A 20053-nucleotide genomic window follows, 5' to 3' on the forward strand; every position below is an offset into this window, starting at 1 on the left:
TTAACTTGGATGTTTACCATTCTTCAAACTGGAATCCAAGTCATATGTGCTATCTGGATCAGCCCTTGACTTCCCATCTTGATACTTGGCATATGTGTACATCACTCCTCCCATTGTGTTTAGAATGATCCCTGGAAGTAAACAATTTCTTTATATTTGACAGAAAAAAATTAGTAATTATGATTATTCAAAGAGTCTTTTTATACTGCACAATAACATTAACATTAGAATATTCTTTCTTAAACTAATGAATATTCCTGCATCAATGTATACATCTAAATTCACACACAATGTGATATATGGTAATAAAACGGTCTATTTTTAACCCTTAAACTGCAACATTCCTTCCAAAAGTCATGACTGAGTAACTGCAACATTACACTTGGATGCCAAGATCCCTTTCAAAGTGTCTGCCTAAAATCCACTCTGAAGCACTGAAAGTGCCACTTTCACATCATCACTAGAGCTCAACCAAGGTAGTGCATGTTTTTTTTTTTTTTCCTTTAAATTTTATCATTATGATTCCACATCATCATCTTTATGTGAAAAGCATTAAAAAAAAAAAAAATCATAACTGCATCTGGTACAAGGATAAAATCAAAAGTGCTGCAGTTTATGAAGTGAATGGGTAATACAGAAATTACTGTGCTGAGCCTCCAATACGCCTAAAAGAGACTGCGGACTGATCAGGTCAGATATGGCATTCATTAGCCACTTTACTACCACGGAACTTCCCTGATCTGAATAAAATCATCTTGAGGCAGCTAGAATGCAAAAATGTCATCACATTCAAGTGGTTAATTAGCTCCAATAGCAGAGCTACAACTGGTGGAAATCAATACTCATGCAGCCATATTTTCCAAGCTATCAGGTTCCTGTAAAAGTTATGACAGGAAAGATTTTGATGCAAAGGGAAATATCCTATACGGGGTAGGGAGTGTGGTGTAAGACACATACCTAGAATCTAAAATCTTACAGTGGCGACTTAAATGTTGAAATAATCATGTGCTCTTTGTCAAAAAAGTACCATGCTGCATACTGTATTTGAACTCAGTTACTGTTGTTGTTGTTGCTCTGTCATATCAAGCAGACCTGTCAACTGCAGGTAAGCAACTGCCCCTATGGGGGTGTTCCATAGGTTCCTTACACTGCTGATGCTGTGTCTGTATATTAATGTGACACATGTGTGAAGTGCTCCACTGTATGTGTTATGTAGTGATGTAGTGTGGGTCTATTCTACAAGCAGGGCATATGTCATCTGTGATCCCATCCAACCAAATCTAAGATGATAAGTAAGGAGGGCTGGGTGATGTCCTGATTAAAGCCTAGCTAGACAAACTCAATCATATCTATATATGGACACCTCTGATGGGTGGATAGAAGGAGAGGGAGCTTGGAATATACAGTAATGTTCTGATTGTGGAGCTGTATTGCCCTGCACATGGAGTAGGTACAGATGTGTTTCTTCATTGCTCATGTTGGAATATCTAGAGGTGGGATATTGCTGTCCAGGGTTTGATAAAGTTTGTGCAGTGATTGTTTTATGTTCCTAAGTGTGTTGGGTGTTTCTGTTATGTAATAATGGGTGTTCTGTATTTGCACAGGCTGCTGCATAGAATTGTGTGCTTCTCACATCAAGATAGTCTCTGACAGAGAGGACTTTAACTTCAGAGTGTAAATGAGATGTGGGAGTGGTTTTGGCGCAGCCAGTGTTATTCGTAAGGCGTTGTTTTGTATGGTTTGCAAGGTGTTGTACTGAGCTGTTGTTGATCAACCCCAGTCTGTCTGGCCATGCAGACCCATCAACCACAGGTAAGCAACCAACCACGCGGGGTTGTTCCATGTAGTAAATCAATGTTCCCTTGTGACTGACAGCGACTCACCACAGCAAGGTGCAGGGAAAAATATGAAGGTTTGGTTCCTGGATGGATGACACATATGCATCTCCACCCAGTTAACAGGCACCACAGCAGGCTCCACTTCACCCTGTAATTTGGCTATATGGATACTACATAGAACTGTAAATGGTTTTCTGGGTTGCAGGAAACCATTAGGTTTGTCACTCAGCTTAAAAGGAAAGAAAATAATAAAATGTCACCACAAAGAAAGGGAGAAGTATGAAGAGATGAAGGCAGACAAAGAAACAGAATGAGAAAGGGGAAGGAAAAAGTAGGCAGCACTACATCAAGCAGAGTAAAAGCAGATGATGTATATTCCAAGTTCCACTCAATTAACACCTGCGTGCCACAGGGATCAGTTCTGGCGCCAACCCTATTCCTAGTTCATATTAATGATCTCTTATCTGTCATCCACAGTCCCATCCATTCATATGCAGCTGACTCAACACTTCACAGTTCATTCACACTCAAACACCCATTTACAAAGTTAATATCTCTAACTCTTAACCCAGTGGAGCCGTCTCCATAAATCAAGACTTATATAAGATCAATGAATGGGGACAAAATAACCTTGTTGCATCTAAAGCTAGTAAAACCAAATATATACAATTTACTAATATACATACTGTATATTGCCAGACTCATATATTACCTTCAATGCTGCTAATTATTCCCATCTCCAAAAATAGTGAAATTCTCAGTGTTTCACTTAACAATGCCCTTGGCTGGACCTCTCATGTCAGATCACTTGCTAAAACCGCCTCAAAGAAACGAATTTTTGTACAGAGTCCGTAACTTCTTCACTGACAAGCAGTTAGCTATAATTTATAAGAGTCACTTGCGCTCTCAGCTAGAATATTGCTCACCCTTGTGGAATGGATGTGGAGAGGTTGCACTAAAACAACTAGACAAAATTCAGAACAAAGCTGTTGGAATGATTAATAACCCTGCTATTATAAATAAACTACCTCCCCTACAAGTAAGAAGGAATGTTGCCTCCCTTGCATTAATTTACAGATACTTTTATGGCAAATGTTCAAACAAAGTTGCATCTATTGTGCCACCTCTCTATGCCCGCCCTCGTGCTACACGGGTATCTGGTGGCACTCATGACTGGAATGTCACACTGCCATATTGCAGAACTTCTGCCTACCAGAATTCTTTTATTCCTCGAACTGCATCTCTCTGGAACTCACTTCCCCGGAGGTGTTTCTCCCCAACTTCAACGTACATTTATTCATCGCCAACTGATACAGATTTTTTATTAATGAAGGACACCAGTAATCTGGTGTATGGATTATTTTTTTTCGTTCATTTGTTTTTCCTTCCTCTGTTCTGTTATTTAAACAAAAAAAAGAAAAGTGAGTGGATGACAGCTGCCACCACCTACCACCTGTTGTAGTGAGTTGGGAATCCATGTCAGGGAGATACAGGACATCACTGTTCTAATGTACTGTTTGTAGAGTAACGAGTGTTTCTTTTTGTTGTCCAAAGTCTGACCCTGTAGTTGCCCTGAGTGTACTGCATTTGGGGGTGCACTGCATCTCGATGGCTTGTGTGTGGTTCTTGAAGGCATTCAGTGTCATTTTCCACCCCAAGAATCTTAGCTGAGGGGATGTGTAACAGACGTACATTGATAAGTGTGATGTGAGGCGAGTACCTGTGTTCATGTTTGCTGCTGATGATGAGTGTGGTGGCGGATTTGGCTAAGGCAATCATCAGCCTGTTGTCCTCAACCCATGTCTGCAGTGTGTTGAGGTAGTCCTGTTGCAGTGTGCAGGCTGTGTCTGCAATGAAGTATGTGGTTGTTATGGTGATATCATCTGCATCTAGTATGGCAATGTTTGTGGACAGCTGGGATGTGGGAATATCACGCACGTACAGGTTGAAGAGTGTGGATAAAAAGAACACAGCCCTGTGGAACTCCATTCGGGAAATTTCATGCTCAGGATAACTTGTCCCAGAATGTAACATGGGCTTGTCTATCAGAAAAATAGCTCATAAGTCAGCATTTGGTGTTGTTCTCCATGTTTTGTTTTACATTCTGGTGACTAGTTTGCTTCAGGCTTTACTAATACTGTATCTCTTGTGAGAAGTGTGCATTGTGTGGGTGCTGTAGATTAGATGCCACCAGATGTTTGTCATGTGACATTATCTGGTGAGTGTTTGTAGACTGCAGTGCTCTATATCAATGTTGTGACGGAGCAAGAGGGAAATGGAGTGTGACCTTGCTGAGAATGAGCCATTCAATTATTTTGGATGGTGTGCTATGTAGTGTTACGGGTTTGTACAAAGAAGTACGCACTGGGTCCTTGTTTAGTATCAGTATAGTAATAACTGGGTAGGTGGGGGCGCTCACCATCCACGCACTCGATGTAGTGCTGCTCCCAGGTGTCTGCCCTTTCCTCTCCTTCATCCTTCTTTCCTTTCATCCTCTTCTTTTGCCCTCTCATTCTCACCTACTCCTGCACATATACCCCATCCAAACTCCCATTCTCTCACACTTTCTCCTCTCCATTTTGTTTCAGTTATTCCACATACATCCACTTTCGCACCCTCAAGCACCTGGAAAATGATGGCGAAATTCACTTATACGATAACTGCATATGACAATCCCGTGCAGACACAGTGCCTCCTGCACAAGCTGAGAGTCAGTTGTCTGAGCCATGATGGCCACTCAGCGTTTATATTCGCTGTAATCATCTCCATTTTGTTCCATCTCGTGGATGCAATGACACTGAAACACCACTCCTATTGCCAAATAAGTGTGAGTAACAAATAGTGCAGTGTGCAATATTAAGTAATAACTTTTTTGTGTGAAATATTGAAACTTGTGACTTAGAAATCACATCTGGCAAGGATGCTACCCCTGGCAAGAAGTGTGGTGCTACTGAGGGCACCAAGGGCAAGCCTAAAAAGGTAATTTTTTAAAATTTAATTTTCGGTACGTGGTCATAGATCCCCACCCTCCCGATCAACACTGAATCCATGTTATATCGACCTTACTATACAATAAATTGATATGTAATGAGTTTTAACTTGAGGCATCATCATCATACAGCAAGACGGGACTAAACTGTAGTAAGTTTAGGCTGACACAGTACAGCAAATCAGTTCACATTTATTTCTTAAATTTTTCATCTACGTAGTAGACACTAGATGTGAATACATAAATACAACTTACTTTTTTTTTATTTGTTTACTGTTAATTCCACAGTAAATTACAGAAAACTGTCTAATGAAGTTTCACTACTACCTATAAAGCTGATCTGCCAGTTCCCCCAATTTACACTACTATTCAACAGAAATATTTGTGATTCTGTATTTTTGAACACATCCCCAACACATGACATGGACTAACTGTAACTATGTCAATAACTGACATGCAGTAAAGAACTAACTCTCTTACATACCTGTTACATTAACAGGATGGAAGATAATACCTCCAAATGTGAAGAATCCAATGAAAGTTTGAAGGACACTCTTAATAACGCCAACAACTGAGGTGGTGAGGGCAGAGGTGAGGATGGTGCAGAGGAAGAGGGCAAAGTTGAGCACCAGCCCCAGCACCAACACAGCCACAAACAGTGACACAAACCATACCTCTGAAGATAAGTCAAGCATACAGGTTAACATCTTCATTCCCATCACATATCTTTTAGTTTATTCTTGCTATCCCTAGATTACTATATTCATCTCAGCAAAGACTTCTTAAACTGGATGAGTTAGATTAAGTCAGTGACTAACTTCACCCCTATATCACCTGAGGCCTTCAACATTTCGGCAGTCAACCCAGACACACTTGCTGCCTTCCCCACCTTCATCCTGCCCATTGCCTCACTCACAGTAGCAGCATCAATCAAAGACACTGGATCTCCTGGCTCCAAACCTTCTCTGTCCCAGTCAAACTCCTCATTCAACAACCGGTTATAATGCTCTCTCCATGCATCTTTAATATCCTCACTGTTCACCACTACCCTTCCTTCATCATTCTTCACACACTGCTCACCTATAATATCCCGATTATCCCTCTTCACTTGACCTGCCACCCTAAATATCATATTTTTCCTTTCTCCATGATTTAGGTTATCAAGTAATAGTCTCTGAGACTCAGACTTTGCCCTGTATACCTCTCTTCTAGCCATCCGCTTGGCAGCCAAATATTCTTCTTTGCTACCTCCCTTCTTCCATTCCTGGAAAAGCCTTCTTTTCTCCTTAACTGCAGCTTCTACACCCTCATCCCACCACCAAGTTACTTTGTCTTGGTGGTACTCTTTTCCAACTGCATGTTACATCAGTAACTCTCAAGAGATTGTTCTTGAGGGCTCTGTACTGTTCATTAACGCCTCTGTCTACAGCTCCCTGTTCAGCCACCACTCTCCTCAACTCGCTATAGAAGGCATCCCTTACTACTTGGTTTTTCAGCTTCCATATTTTCCTCCTAGGTACAGTGCTCGTCAGAAGTATGGAGCGCCCTGCGTCCCTCCTGAGAAACAAACCTTTCAACATTGAAAAAACATATAAATAATGCATTTTATTTACCTTTAGTGCTTCGTAGGGTAGCCTTTATGTTTCTTCACGGACCTGAGACGTCTTGGAAGTGAAAGGGCGAGGCTCCTGAGGTGCTGGAGCGGTATTTTGTCCCAGGAGTCACGAATGGCGGCTTCCAGCTTAGGTAGAGAGCTCACGTCCTTCCCTTGGAGACTCTTCTTTACGAGGTACCAGAGGTTTTCAATCGGGTTGAGGTCTGGGCTATTTCCTGGCCAGTCTGTCATGAATGATACCTCGCAGTCACGAAGCCAATTGGTGACCGATTTGGCCTTTGTGAGCAGGTTCACCATCCTGCTGAAACACTTGTGCACCTGTTAGCTCGAAGGAGTCTGGTAAATGATCACACAGAAGCTCCAGGTAAACATCCTGATTCACTCTGAGGTTCTTGGGAAGTACAACAAGCTTCCCCAAACCCTTCCCTGAAAAACAACCCCATACTATGAGTGAATCAGGATGTTTAACTGTGCTTTCTACATACCGTGGGTCAAGTGGGTCACTACCTTTGCATGCTCCTCTGTTACAGGTAACACTAAACGTTGCCTCATCAGACCACAACACTGACAACCATTGCTCCTCACCCCAATTTAGATATTTATTAGCAAAGGCAAGCCTACGAATTCTCTGGCTGCTAGAGAGAAGAGGCTTTTTCACAGGCCTGTGACTTGTGTAACCAAGCTCATGCACCCTACGAGACACTGTTCTCACTGACACCTCACCAAACACTTCTGGGTTGCTCTCCTTAATTTTCCTTGCACTCACACGAGGATTAAACTCCACTGCACGTTTTAAAACATTAACAGACCTTGGGGAAGTTTTCCTAGGCCTACCAGACCTCGGTTTCTTTGTGGGAACTTCACCACTGTTTTCCTCCCGAAACCGCGCACACCAACGACGCACTGTCGATCGTGCCACACCAACCAATTCACTAATTTCCTTTGTCTGGTGGCCTGCCTCCTTTAGAGCAATGATCTGGGATATGATTTCACTCGATAGTTCACGGGTAGGTGCCATAACAAAGTTGTGAAGGCCAGAACACTGCGGGACACTCGGTAAAAAATGGCGCAATTTGAGAGGGACACTCGGCGGAGTTCCTCTCTCTCAGGCAGCCCGTGGGCGACTGAGGCGGGAACCAACCAGCGCGTCAGAAGGCCCCAGGCTACCGTGACGTCATGCTCGGAGCTCAAACTTGTGGCTCAATTCTTACCCCTAAAAATGGGTGATTCTTTTTGGGCCATAAGTATTGCGCGCCCGGCGGACAACGCTGAATACTTCTGACGAGCACTGTACATAAGTCCTCTTTTTCATCACTCGTTCTTTAAGCACTATATCACAAATCAGTAGTTTGTGCTGCTGCCCACACTCCTCACTTCCTATAACTTTAACATCCCTCACTAACCTCCTATCGGCCCTCCTAACCAGAAAATAATCTATCTGACTGCTATTTCCCCAGACTCATAAGTAATTAACCTACTGTCTCTTTTTATTTTATGAAAACATTTTTCTTTCAGCGATTTAACAGGTGTATTTCATACATTACCGAACTGACTAACTGTAATACTAATGTTTTATTAACAGAAATGAAAAGTACTGTACTGTGGGTGTCTGAAATAGCAAGTTCATATAAGCTGCAGCCATGAATTCAACCTGAATTATGGTAATTATGTTTGTTTTTTACCTCTTAGTCAATATCTTTTTTAAGATACTGCTGACTTTCAAAAAATCAGTCATGATAGTGTTTTTCTCGCACGTGAACACTATTTAACAACACCTCACTGAACTGAAAGAGCCTTATAGCTGATGCATACATGACACACTTAATACCATTAGAAAAAAATGCTTGGTGCCATTTTTAGTGGCAGACTTTACGTGTATGTTGCCCATAGGCACACTGGTTGAAAAAGACGAGCATATCTAAAGAAAATTTATATCATGATGGTGCATGTTTTAACCTCTGTATCCAGTGACACAATTTTAGGCATATTCTTGTTACTTTGAGATGATTTTATTCAACTTTGGAAAATTTTCTGGTAGTGATGGAGTATGTGCAGGCTACAGTATACCTAACTTTGCCAATCTAAAAGTTCTACCATAAGCTAAATACTGTATATGCATCTAGATATAGCAAGAACAAAACTAAACAAGACATCACTGGACTGATGGGGTTAAAATGGCTGGAAATCACTAGTCCATAATATTTTTCTTTTGTTATCTTGTTGCTGAGTAACCCTTGTCGGTCTAGCTGAGCAGATCCATCAACCATAGGCAAGAAATTCTCCCTGTGAGGCTGTCCTGTGCTGTGAACCCATGTCTGCTTGAAGGGGCAGGGCATGGAGGTTTGGTTCCTGGATGGACACCACATTAGTCTCTCTCCACCTAGTTAACTGGGGCACCATAGTAGGCTCCACTTCACCCTGTTTTTTGGTTATATGGTTACACCCAGCATTGTAAATGGTTACAGGACACCATTTGGACTGTCACTCAGTGTAAAGCAAACTGAAGTGGGAGAAAAAGAGTACATAATAAAACATTACAGGAAGGAGTGGAGGAGTAGTAGAAGAGCTGACACACACAAAAAATGAAGGTGAAAGATGAAGTAGGTGACACTACATCAAGTGAGTGGATGATGGCCACCACCACCTACTACCAAATACAGTAAACTTTCAATTATCTGTTGTTGCAATATCCAGCCCAACGCAATATTTGGTGCTGCTGGCTCGGCTCTATTAAAGCAATATCCGGCAAAATTATGCAATATCCGGTGCTGAAACACGATGTAACCAGCAGTTCTATGCAATATCTGGCACTGAGGTGTCTCAACCTGCTCAAAAACGGTAACCACCAGCAATGTATTCCATTTTACTGTACTGTATCATTACTTTATTGTATTTTATGCTTTATTTTCATCTTCTACTCATGGCTAAAAGTTCAAGACAGATGGTAACACATTATCCGGCTGAATGCCAGATATTGAGCCAATGGGGGGTACTATGCAACAGTCAGCATTTAACTTTAACCGGAGTAGGGCTTGGCTGAATTACGCCAGATAATTGAGAGTTTACTGTGTTTTCATGTTAAATCAGCATGCGCAAATGAAAACAATGTTACAATAATACAGTACTTGTACTTTCTCAGTGCATAAATACCATACTGTAAAACTCACTGCTAATGCTAGAGAGGAACACTTTCGTGTAGAGGCACTAATAAAATATGGCAGCTCCACTGCCTGGTTACACAAACATTCCTTAACTTCCTCCCTATATTCCTAAAGGAGGATGGTAGACTGCAGAAGGGCAGCTTAGCCTAGTGTTCACCTGGTTCATCTCCAGCCAAGCCTGAGGTTACAGCAACAACAGCAAAACAAACTGCTTGGATCAATTTTCCATTAGTATGGTTAAAACAGTTAAAGTACAAATAGTACAAGATCTTCCATATTCACCTGTTAGATGTGGGAAGTTGAAGGCATCTGTCAGCTCTCCTTTCAGGCAAGCAATGAGCAGAAAGGGACCAACTGAGATAAAACTGTTCAGGTGAAGTATGTGGAGTGGTGACATGCTGAGGCCACACTGCTGCACCAGTGTTTGGTAGAGCCCCTGTAGGATCACACTGGCTACCCCAACACTATATGCCACCCCATTAAAGCTTGGATCACTCAGACCTGTCAACCATACAACCTACAGATTACGGTGTGCTGCTCCTCAGTCTCCATAAACATTATGATGCTTTTGCGCTATCATGAACCACATTCATAAGTAAAGTGTAAAGTATAGATATAATCAACTGCATTGAGAACTTAAGATGTACAGTGATCTACAGTACTTGTCTGATCTGCCACCTGCAGTCATGGCAAAGTGATATACAATAAAGGATACTACTGACTTCTGGAATAAACAGCCATGATACAGCTCTGAGAGTTTGATGGATAAGAATACAGATATTTTGAACTCTACTATATTGCTAAAACTCATGTATTTCTCTTTCTAAATCATACCTGCAACCAAGCAGCCCAGAGTAACAACAAAGATGGAGAATGTTACGAGGAATGATGGACACGGCTTCCTTAGGTACACGACAGCCAACACCAGGTTGATAAGGGGAGTACAACGTTTAACGGCCCCATACATTGGAATATTCATACCTAAAGATAGAGGCAAGTTCAAAGCTGAACTAAGTGTAACACCATATGAGTCAATAAGCACAAACTAAATACTAGAAGAATCTTGTACCTTACTGTTTGTTCATCATCATCATCATCTGGACCTCCATTCCCAACCCAGGGCAGGGTGACGAGTAGTAACGTCCAGACAGCCTAAGTTTGCCCAATTCAATGGGCTACGTTTCCATTCACTCATCATTCAAGCCCGCGAAATCCTGGCTCCATCAGGTAGGCCAAAAAACATTTCACCACAATCTGTAGCCTCACATATACCTCTCTGACAGAGTCAATCCGAACACTGTCACATTAAAAAGGGGTGCCAAATCCCTGGTTATGTGCTTCTCCGCACAAAAGTCATCCAGCCAGCTCGGTCTCTTGTCAATCCCTTAGCCTCACCAACTTCCATACCTCTTCTCCTCATAATCATCCACAATATCCCTCCACCTTCTAGGCCTACCTTCCCTTCTCCCTCCTTCAAATTCACTCAGATATACCCTTTTCACCACTCTATTGTCATCCATTCACTCCACATGACCAAACCATCTCAGTACATTCTCTTTGATTCTGGTGTCCACAGACTTCCTTACTCTGCATCTTTCAAGAATCTCATTATTCCATATCCCATCCACTCTCTGTACTCCACATACATTCCTCAGCAGTCCCATCTCCACTGCTCTTACTCCTAACTTTTCATTTCATGCCACACCACAGCCTCACATCTGTATGTCAAAGTTGGCACTATCACTCCTTCATGTAAGCCTTGCGCAGCTGCAACACTCACGCCTCTATTGCTTATCAAGGCCTTCATTGCACCAGCTACTTTCCTTCCTTGTGTCACTCTACTTTCCACTTGTTTTGCACTTTCCTCTCTTTTCCATCACCGTGCCCAGGTATCTGAACTCTCTCACCAATTCTAGTCTCTCTCTATTCACTGTAACATCACACTGGAAGTCACCTTCTCTCTCAGTAACCTTCACTTTACTCGTTTCTACATTTACTCTCAAGGCACGACACTCACAGACATCTACAAAACTCTGCACTAGTCTACCAAGCTCTTGTCCGGTGTTTGCAAGTAGCACTGCATCATCAGCATGCAACAAATTTGAGATATTCCATACACCACAATTCATTACCATGCCATCGCTCCCTCCATTACTCGTGTTTTTACTTCTCTCATCATCCCATCCATGTATATATACTGAACAACCATGGGGAGATAACACAACCTTGTCGCACACCCATATTGATTTGAGAAGATCATTTAGATCCCCATTTACCCTTACACATGCCTCACTACCATCATAAAAACTCTTGACAGCACCAAGCAGTTTACCATCTACTCTGTATATGCGCAAAACCTTCCACAATCCTTCTCTGTTTACTTTGCCATATGCTTTTTCCAAATCTATAAATACCATAATCACCTTATAGTCCTTCTCACACGCTTTCTCCGCTATCTCTCTTACTGCAAATATTTGATCCACACATCCTCTGCCACTCCTAATGCCACCCTGTTCATCACTCACTAGGACTTCTGGTATTCTCTCACTGTCTCTGTAATAATTCTTCCATATACCTCCATCCATGGCTGGATGGATACCTTCCCTACAACACTCAATAGACTCATGCCACAATAAGTCTCGAACTCACTTCACTCACCTTTGTTTTTGTACAGGGGTACAACCACTTTCTCTGCTCTGATTGCAGTTTCACTCATCCATGCCTTCTTACGTATCTCCAAAAAGCACCCCATTCCCCTCTCTCCTCTACACCTCATCAACCCCAGCTGCTTTCCCATTTTTCAGCTGCTTCACAGAGTTCTTCACCTCTGTGAGTGTCACGTTTCCTGGCACTGCATTCCTTCTCTGTACACCCCCAAAACCAATTATGTTGACAGTCACTCTGCTCTCTCCATTCCCATTCATCAGACTTTCAAAATATTCTTTCTATCTGGTCCTTACTTCATCCCCATGGGTTAATAATCTACCACTTACATCCTTGACATTTTCACATTTCTTTCCATGGTCACTTCTACATTTCTGCACCAATTTCTAGAATAACTTCCTATTTTCAAAGTAATTTGCATTCATTTCTCTTCCTAGATCATCATTTACCTCCTCCTACTTTCTCACCACTAGTCTCTTTCATGTTTCATGATCTCAACATATTAATTTCTTGTTTCAACTGAATCCCTGTGCTGTAACCACTCTAGCCACTTCTTCCTCTTTTCTTCTAATGCTTTCTTAACCTCTTCATCCCACCATGCTCCTCATTTCTTCTTTGTTTTTACTCAAGCCACACCACACACCACTTTATTATTCCTAACATGGCAATCCCTATATACATTCCACAAGCTGTCCAGATCCACTTCATTCCAATTCAATGGTTCTAACTCTCCCCCTACTTTGGCCCTGTATTCATCTGCCATTTTGTTGATTCTCAGCTTCTTGACTTTCAGTTTCTCTCCCTGACAGCTCCTCGCTCTCTCTTGGTCCACCTCACTCCTCTCAGCTTGATCTTGCATACCACAATCATATGATCAGACAAATCTCCACATCTTCCTCTCACTGCCATCATATCAGCAACACTACCCAGTATCAATTTCTCTATGAGCACATAATCAATCAGGCTCCTTTCAACACGATCGCCATTCCCTCTAAGCCATGTATATTTATGTGCATCTATGTGTTTAAAATAAGAATTATAACTACACAACCTCATTTCCTGACACATGTCCTTCAGTTTGTTTGCTAAGAAGCAAAATTTATGCCAAATTTATATGTGCCAAAATATCAACCGACCTCTCTTATTTCACCCTCAACTGGGTTAAATAAAATAACTGAATTACTGTAGCATACATATCTACCGATCTATTGCCAGACGCCTTAATCCCTTATATGGGGTGGCCACAAACAAATCACCTCCACGTCATCCTATCCCCCACCATTTCCTTGCCCTGCTCCAGTTCACACACCCCTCTCTCATATACCTAAAAAGAAAAAAACTCTGACAAGGTGAGTTGATGATTTTTTAAATTATTGCACTGAACAACTGGTGATACCCAAGGGAGGGTTAGTATGGGTGTCCTCACAGAAGGAATGCACTGCAGTAGAGAAGTAAATCAAGGTAAAGGTTATGTGAGTACTTTTCCCAAAGTACAAGGAGAAAGCTGTCATCATTATTCATAAATGGGTTACATATCAGTATTGTGTACATGGCACCTTCAATCAACAGATAAGAACTGTCTCTTTGTTACTTTACTTCTACAGGCAGTTGGTTGCCACTCTAACTGAGAAGTACTACTATGATAATGAAGTGTGACTACAAGCTTGGTAATCAGTCACACAATCACACTCTCACGCAAGGAACTCAGCCACAAGTAAACGAAGTTCAAGATGAGACCAGCAGTTTAACCCATCTTACATATCTTGGATTCTTTTTCTCCCAACAGTTACCAGCAACTATTGGGAAGTAATTGCTGTAGCTGGTTCTGGGATTTGGTATAGCTTCCAGTCCATAGAAAATATCAGCTATACATGGCTAATCTCACTATGGGGGTTCCTTTAGAAAAAATATAGTGTTATTTTTATGTATGCATATATGTTAACTGATTCTTGAGACAGTGTTCAGTGTTGGCATACCTGTTCAATAAAACACATCACAATCCTGGCTTTGAAGCATATCACAGCAACACGTGGCAATGGTGTGTTAGTTATGCCATTCAACACAGAAATCTTACAGTAAACATGAAGAGCTGTTGTGTCCCTCCACTAATGAAAGACTAACAGGAATGCTAACCATGAGAAACATAGACCAATACCTTACAAAAATACAGTGGAGCTATACAATTTTCAGTTTCTATAAAATATTTTCACTGTATAATGGTCTAGCTAAACTAAATCAGTACTGTATCTTGAGTTCTTATATAAAGCTACTTATGCGGTGTTGCTGTGAATGAGACTGAGTGTTAAGAGAAATACTCTGAGATGGTTTAGCCATGTGGAGACAATGAAGAACAAAAACTGACTAGAAGAGTACAGTTCTGTGAGGTGAAAGGGGGAGGCCAAGGATGAGATGGAGGGATGAAGTAGTGAGATACCTATAGAGTATATAAGTGAGGGGAGGGGGGTTAATCAGAGGAAGGACAGTCAAATGGCAGAGGACAGGGCTACATGGAGGCTACTTGTTTGTAGCCACCCCTTATAGATTAAGGCATCTGGCATTAGAAAGAAAAACTGATATGTTACTGGTACATATCTGCTATGAGTACAATGCAGTGTCACTATGAATCAACACACAGCTTTTTTATGAATACAGGGCTGCCATTACACAAGCAGAACAACACACATACCTATATACTGTATCTACTGTACTGTCTATGGTCTCCTGTCACTTCTCAGAAAATATACCCAGCTATTTCTTTTAGCTACTAAACATTCATAAAGGAAATATATAAGAGAGTAAGATACTGAAAATAAAAACAGCAGTAATCTGATCTTTTAAATGTTGAATTTTGTATAGAGACAGCCAGTCCCGCATTACTCCCTTCAGACAGGGCATAGGTGACCCAACCTAGACTACCACAGCCCACCTTACTCAAGGATAACAAACTAACCTATATCCCTAGTAGCAATTTATGAAGTCTCACTTTTATCTACAACATATAAGCATGCCTCTTACAATTACCACACACAAGGCATGGTTTTGAAAGAGGTAAGGCCAATATAAATCTTGACTCTACAAATATAACATTAAAATAACAAACTTACATTTGTGTTTTGTGATGATGATGATGATGATGATGATGAAAATGAACAACATACAGTATACAGTATATACTGGGTTTCAGTTTATAAAAGATTATTTTTTCCAGTAACAATACTCTATGCACACAGTCTGTTTGTATCCTATACTCAATTTCAATACACATTTCTCTTTTTTACTCTGAATGGGATGAACAAATAATATTAGAACTGAAAGTATGACTGATGACCTTTTAGAGCAGCAAGGGAAAGTGTGGCATGTAATGAGTAGCACAAGCAGGGGAAGGCAAATGTCCTGATGTCAGATATGGTGACACTGGGCAGTCCAAACTTCCCTGACACTCTAACCACCTCCAGAATTGTCACTGTCACCAGCATCTGCAAAACAAACATCACTACATAAGAAAATGCTGTACAAAATTCCATAATAACATGAAGAGTAGAGCAGTTTATCAATAAACTTAACTAACATACAATCACAACAGCAAAACATAAACATTTTTCCGATGAACAAAGTCTTTAAAAGTAACTGTATTACTGATACTACACACCAGCATATATTTTGTTGAGAAATCCTACAGTGCACCGGCTACACATACACTAAGGCATAAACTTATTCTGTTTAGGCCACTATATGTACAATGATATGCACAAAATATAGCAATACAATATTATCCCTAAAGCCTAACTATCTCACCTGGCAAAAAAGTATGAAGAAGGGGTAATTGAATTCATACTGGCTAATAAGAGCTTTATTGAAGAATGCCATGGCGAGAGAAAGGCTTCCATACAGTAAAGCCACAGCCACTGCTTGGTTGGGACTGGCACTGGTCTTCATACTGCAGGAGAGACAGCAAGATATCACCTAATATAAAATACATTAATGGCACACACAGGGTGACCTGATAGACTGAAAAACTAACACCTCAACCATTACAGTAAAAAAAATTGTTCTTTACTCCAAAATGCCATATTTTCCTATGCATCACTTAAAAATTTTGTGTAACTATTAAATGAAATCAGTACAGATTAAATAATTATGGTAAAGAAACAAAGGGTTGTACTTTATTCTCTAACAGGAGCATACCAGTGTACATGCATTAAAAAAAAAAAAAAAAAAGTAATAAAAATCTTAGAAATGCATATCTAAAAATTTTTAAACAGTGATCTGAAGTCCTTATTATGCTGTACTTTATAAACCCAAAATATCAGGATGACCTGAATTCAAGTAAATTACGGTATATGTGATAACCATCTTTGATCTTGGGTGGCTTTAGACAGCTAAGATTTACTGAGATAAGTTCCTGGCCATTGTTCCAAGACAAGTGTGGAGCTAGGTCCTTAAACTATAATTTAATAGAATACTGTACTGTACTTCCTCATCTCCCACTACTAGACCTACAACTGCTGTTAGGTTTACTGCTGTCATTGCTGGAGGCAGTGACATGTTGACATATCAGAGAAGGATCCAGCACTTTGAAAATGGGGGGAGGCATGACTCCCAGCAGAATTACCATTCAATGTATTTAAGTAATATTAAAAACTGAATGCACCTTTATTTCATTTGTCTTAATTACAGGAGTACAGTGACAGACTAATGCAAGTGCAATGAGATATTTATTGCATATGTTTTGGTAAATATGCCTGTTCTTTTATTATAAATAATTACTGGTCTGCCAAAAAAACTGTTAGGCATACCTCCCCCCCTTAAATCCATGCCTATATATGTTCCACTACAATCTAAACTCAGCAACATTTCTATTCAAGGCTGGTAAAATACAATATTCTTCCTTTTTTATATGAAAATCTTTTTTCCTTTTTCTTTTCTTTCATTTCTCTCACATGCAGACTCTCTAATGTACAATGCCAGAAAAGCCAAAATAAACATATCCAAACTTGATATAACTGAATATAGCCTAGCCTAAGAACACTCTGACATAACCTAGACATATCTCAACATACCTTGGATTAGATTAAGATAACCAGTGGTAGATTCCTGGATGTGTATCAGTATGACTTCCTCATCAAAATGCGCAAGCAAAAATGCACCCATGAAGAAACTGAAAATAGTAAGGAAAACAATAAAAGGAAAAATCAACCACTGTGACAGTGAAGCTCCAAGAAAGCTCACTGTATGAATTTACAGCATATGAAGTGTACCATGTCCTCTCCTGGGGGGCAAAAGTCATCATTCATACATCCGAAAAAGTGGATATTATACAACTAAATCTAATGAGGCCTAACTGTAATGTGAAAGCAACATCCAACAGTACTGACTCACAAGCAGCAGTAGGGTTCAAAGCAGGAAGCACAGTTACATGAACAGGAGAGGTAAATGTTCCATATAAAAAATTAAAACACTATGACAAAATTTTTGTGGTAGGTGGGGACGTTCACCATCCACTCACTCGATGTAATGTTGCTTTGGGTGTCTGCTCTTTCCACTCTTCCTCCCTTCCTCTTCTGTATTTCTTCCCTTCATTCTTTCCTTTTCATTCTGCCTACAGGTGACTTTACACTCTCTCTTCTGTCTTTCTCTCCTTTACTCTTTCCTCTTCCTTCTGCCTACAGGTGACTCTACACTGAGTGACAGGCCAAATGGTTTCTTGTACTCCAGGAAACCATTTACCACGCTGGGTGGTAACCACATAACCAAAATAAGAAGCCCAGTGGTTTAACAGGTAACTAAGGCCCTCCAATCGGATTAAGGCAGTGTAGGATTACATCCAAAAGGTGGTTGGGGTTTATTGCTCAAATAATGCCACTCAGGGATGAGTGAGGCTGGTCACTCTAATCTTAAATGTCAGGACCAACTTGCCTAGCCCCAGGCTCCTGTGCATTTCATGGGGTGACATAGCATTAGATGATGGATGGATGGATGGACGGACATAAAATTTAAAACAATAAATCTTATCAGTTATCATTGCAATTATAAAAAATTGTACATACTGCAATACGGTACTTAGGAAATACCATTAACAAAAAGTTTTGTACCATCTGGTACTTTTTATGTCAATGGCTGGATTTGCCTGCTCTGAGAAGTAAGTTTTTTACAACCCTTATTGAATTTATATCTCTAATGCTTTTACCCATGTTCCTTCTGCTGTATCAACTCTGGTTCTCAAGTGTAATGGCAGATGCTTACTCCAACATACGTAAATCAATCAATATTTATATACTGTTGTTGGCATCCTGGTTGCCTTTAGTACCTCTTGCTAACCTTACATTTCAAGCCAACCAAACGTAACCTAACCTAATTAAACCAGGATCTAAGTAAGTTCTAATAAGTCCACCATTACGTCCATGAATTAAAATGCCAACAAAACATGATCAATAGAAACAAAGTCAATAGTAAACATCATTTACATCCATAAAAATAGTAAAAAAAGAAAAATACAGCAGAAAAAGTAAATACAAAAGTACAGTACATGAATCTGGGCTGATCTGAGTAAGCAGGTTTGAGAAAGTCTCTTCCATTACACTTGAGGAAAAGCAAACATCAATGGGGCATAAGAAACGTGATGATAACATCAAGGGGGCGAGTCAACAGAAAACAATTGTTTACAGCCACAAAAATATTCAGGAAAATACAGAGAACAATCTGGAGGAGCAGAAATTGAAATGATAAGGTCTTTGTGCTGCTTAGAGTAAAACATACATTTACCACAATCCCTACTGACACCAAGGAATGAAGGACGCCATCTTGTGGTGCAACAAAGACAGACTGATGTCATCTTAGAACACTATTTTTGCACAAAACAACCCTCATCAGTGCTTTTATATCCAAACCTAATGAAAAATTCATAACAACTGAACCTATTTTATCCTAACCTAACCTGCCCTATTTTATGCTAACCTAACCAAACTTATCCTAAACTAACTTAACCTATCCCTTTTCTGATAATTTCCTTATTTCTTCATGGATCCTCTCCATACGGTACTCAAAAATGCACTTCTGTACACCTTTACAGTCACTGAATCAATTCAAAGGTGGGTACAAATTTTTTTAATTTCTAAGAGGCGGTCCCATCTCATTCAGGATTACCAGTGACTGCTCTCCTTCCGTGAAGGGAAATGCACAACCATGGACTTTGACCTACAAAATCCTCAGTCTAATTACTGAATAAACACTGTTGTGCTTGCTAAGTCAGCAGGAGAGAAGGACCCTGGAGTTATGACATCAGTGGATCCTAAACAAATGTTGCCGAAGTAGCAGCCTGAGCAAACAGCAGGTAAAGCATTACAAAATGGAATTTTTCATTTATCAACATGACATACAGCTTCCCCAATACAAGACATTAGTTCAACTGATCTTAGACTGTGGATTCCAGGTCTGGTCCCCATATGTGGCCAAGAACATTAAGTCCTTGATGGAGAAGGTTCAGCATAGGGCAGCTAAGTTAGTGCAGTAACAGAGGTGGCAGGACTCTAGTACGCAGACAGTTTTAGGCCTGCAGACCCAGGAGGACAGGAGGATGAGAGGGGATACAGTATGTTTGAAATCAACAAGCTACTTCACGGTCCTGAGGATATCCCCTTTACAAATTGTTTTAGTACTGTATGCTACATACTACAAATTTTGGTTCTATTATCATTTCAGTTAAAAACTGAATTACAAGACTGATTCATTTTTTTCAGTATTTTAGACAATTTTAGGACATTTTTCTTCTATGGCATTTTCGTCTCAA

At 40.4% G+C, this 20053-nt stretch overlaps 1 protein-coding gene across 1 annotated transcript; it reads right to left on the reverse strand.

Moving 5' to 3' along the window:
• Nucleotides 1-17407, reverse strand: LOC145411847 (uncharacterized). Its single transcript, XM_080281805.1, has 7 exons — nucleotides 17328-17407; nucleotides 16063-16204; nucleotides 15596-15743; nucleotides 10438-10584; nucleotides 9886-10104; nucleotides 5312-5503; nucleotides 1-131 (listed from the first exon to the last, which is right to left on the reverse strand). The coding sequence occupies exons 2-7, from the start codon at nucleotides 16201-16203 to the stop codon at nucleotides 1-3; spliced, it is 978 nt and encodes a 325-aa protein (XP_080137931.1). The 5' UTR covers nucleotide 16204; nucleotides 17328-17407.
• Nucleotides 17408-20053: the final 2646 nt, after the last annotated feature.

Source organism: Coenobita brevimanus, chromosome 91, assembly GCF_032717465.1.
Source record: "Coenobita brevimanus isolate Jiangsu-jjx chromosome 91, ASM3271746v2, whole genome shotgun sequence".
NCBI lineage: Eukaryota > Metazoa > Arthropoda > Malacostraca > Decapoda > Coenobitidae > Coenobita > Coenobita brevimanus.

Bases quoted from the DNA above. Each gene is read 5' to 3' on its own strand.
- LOC145411847 (XM_080281805.1), bottom strand. From the start codon at position 16,203: ATGAAGACCAGTGCCAGTCCCAACCAAGCAGTGGCTGTGGCTTTACTG. The intron at 15,744-16,062 runs GTGAGATAGTTA...TTTGTTTTGCAG, and splicing joins TCTTCATACTTTTTTGCCAG to ATGCTGGTGACAGTGACAAT. The intron at 10,105-10,437 runs GTATGATTTAGA...TATGGTTGACAG, and splicing joins TCTGGGCTGCTTGGTTGCAG to GTCTGAGTGATCCAAGCTTT.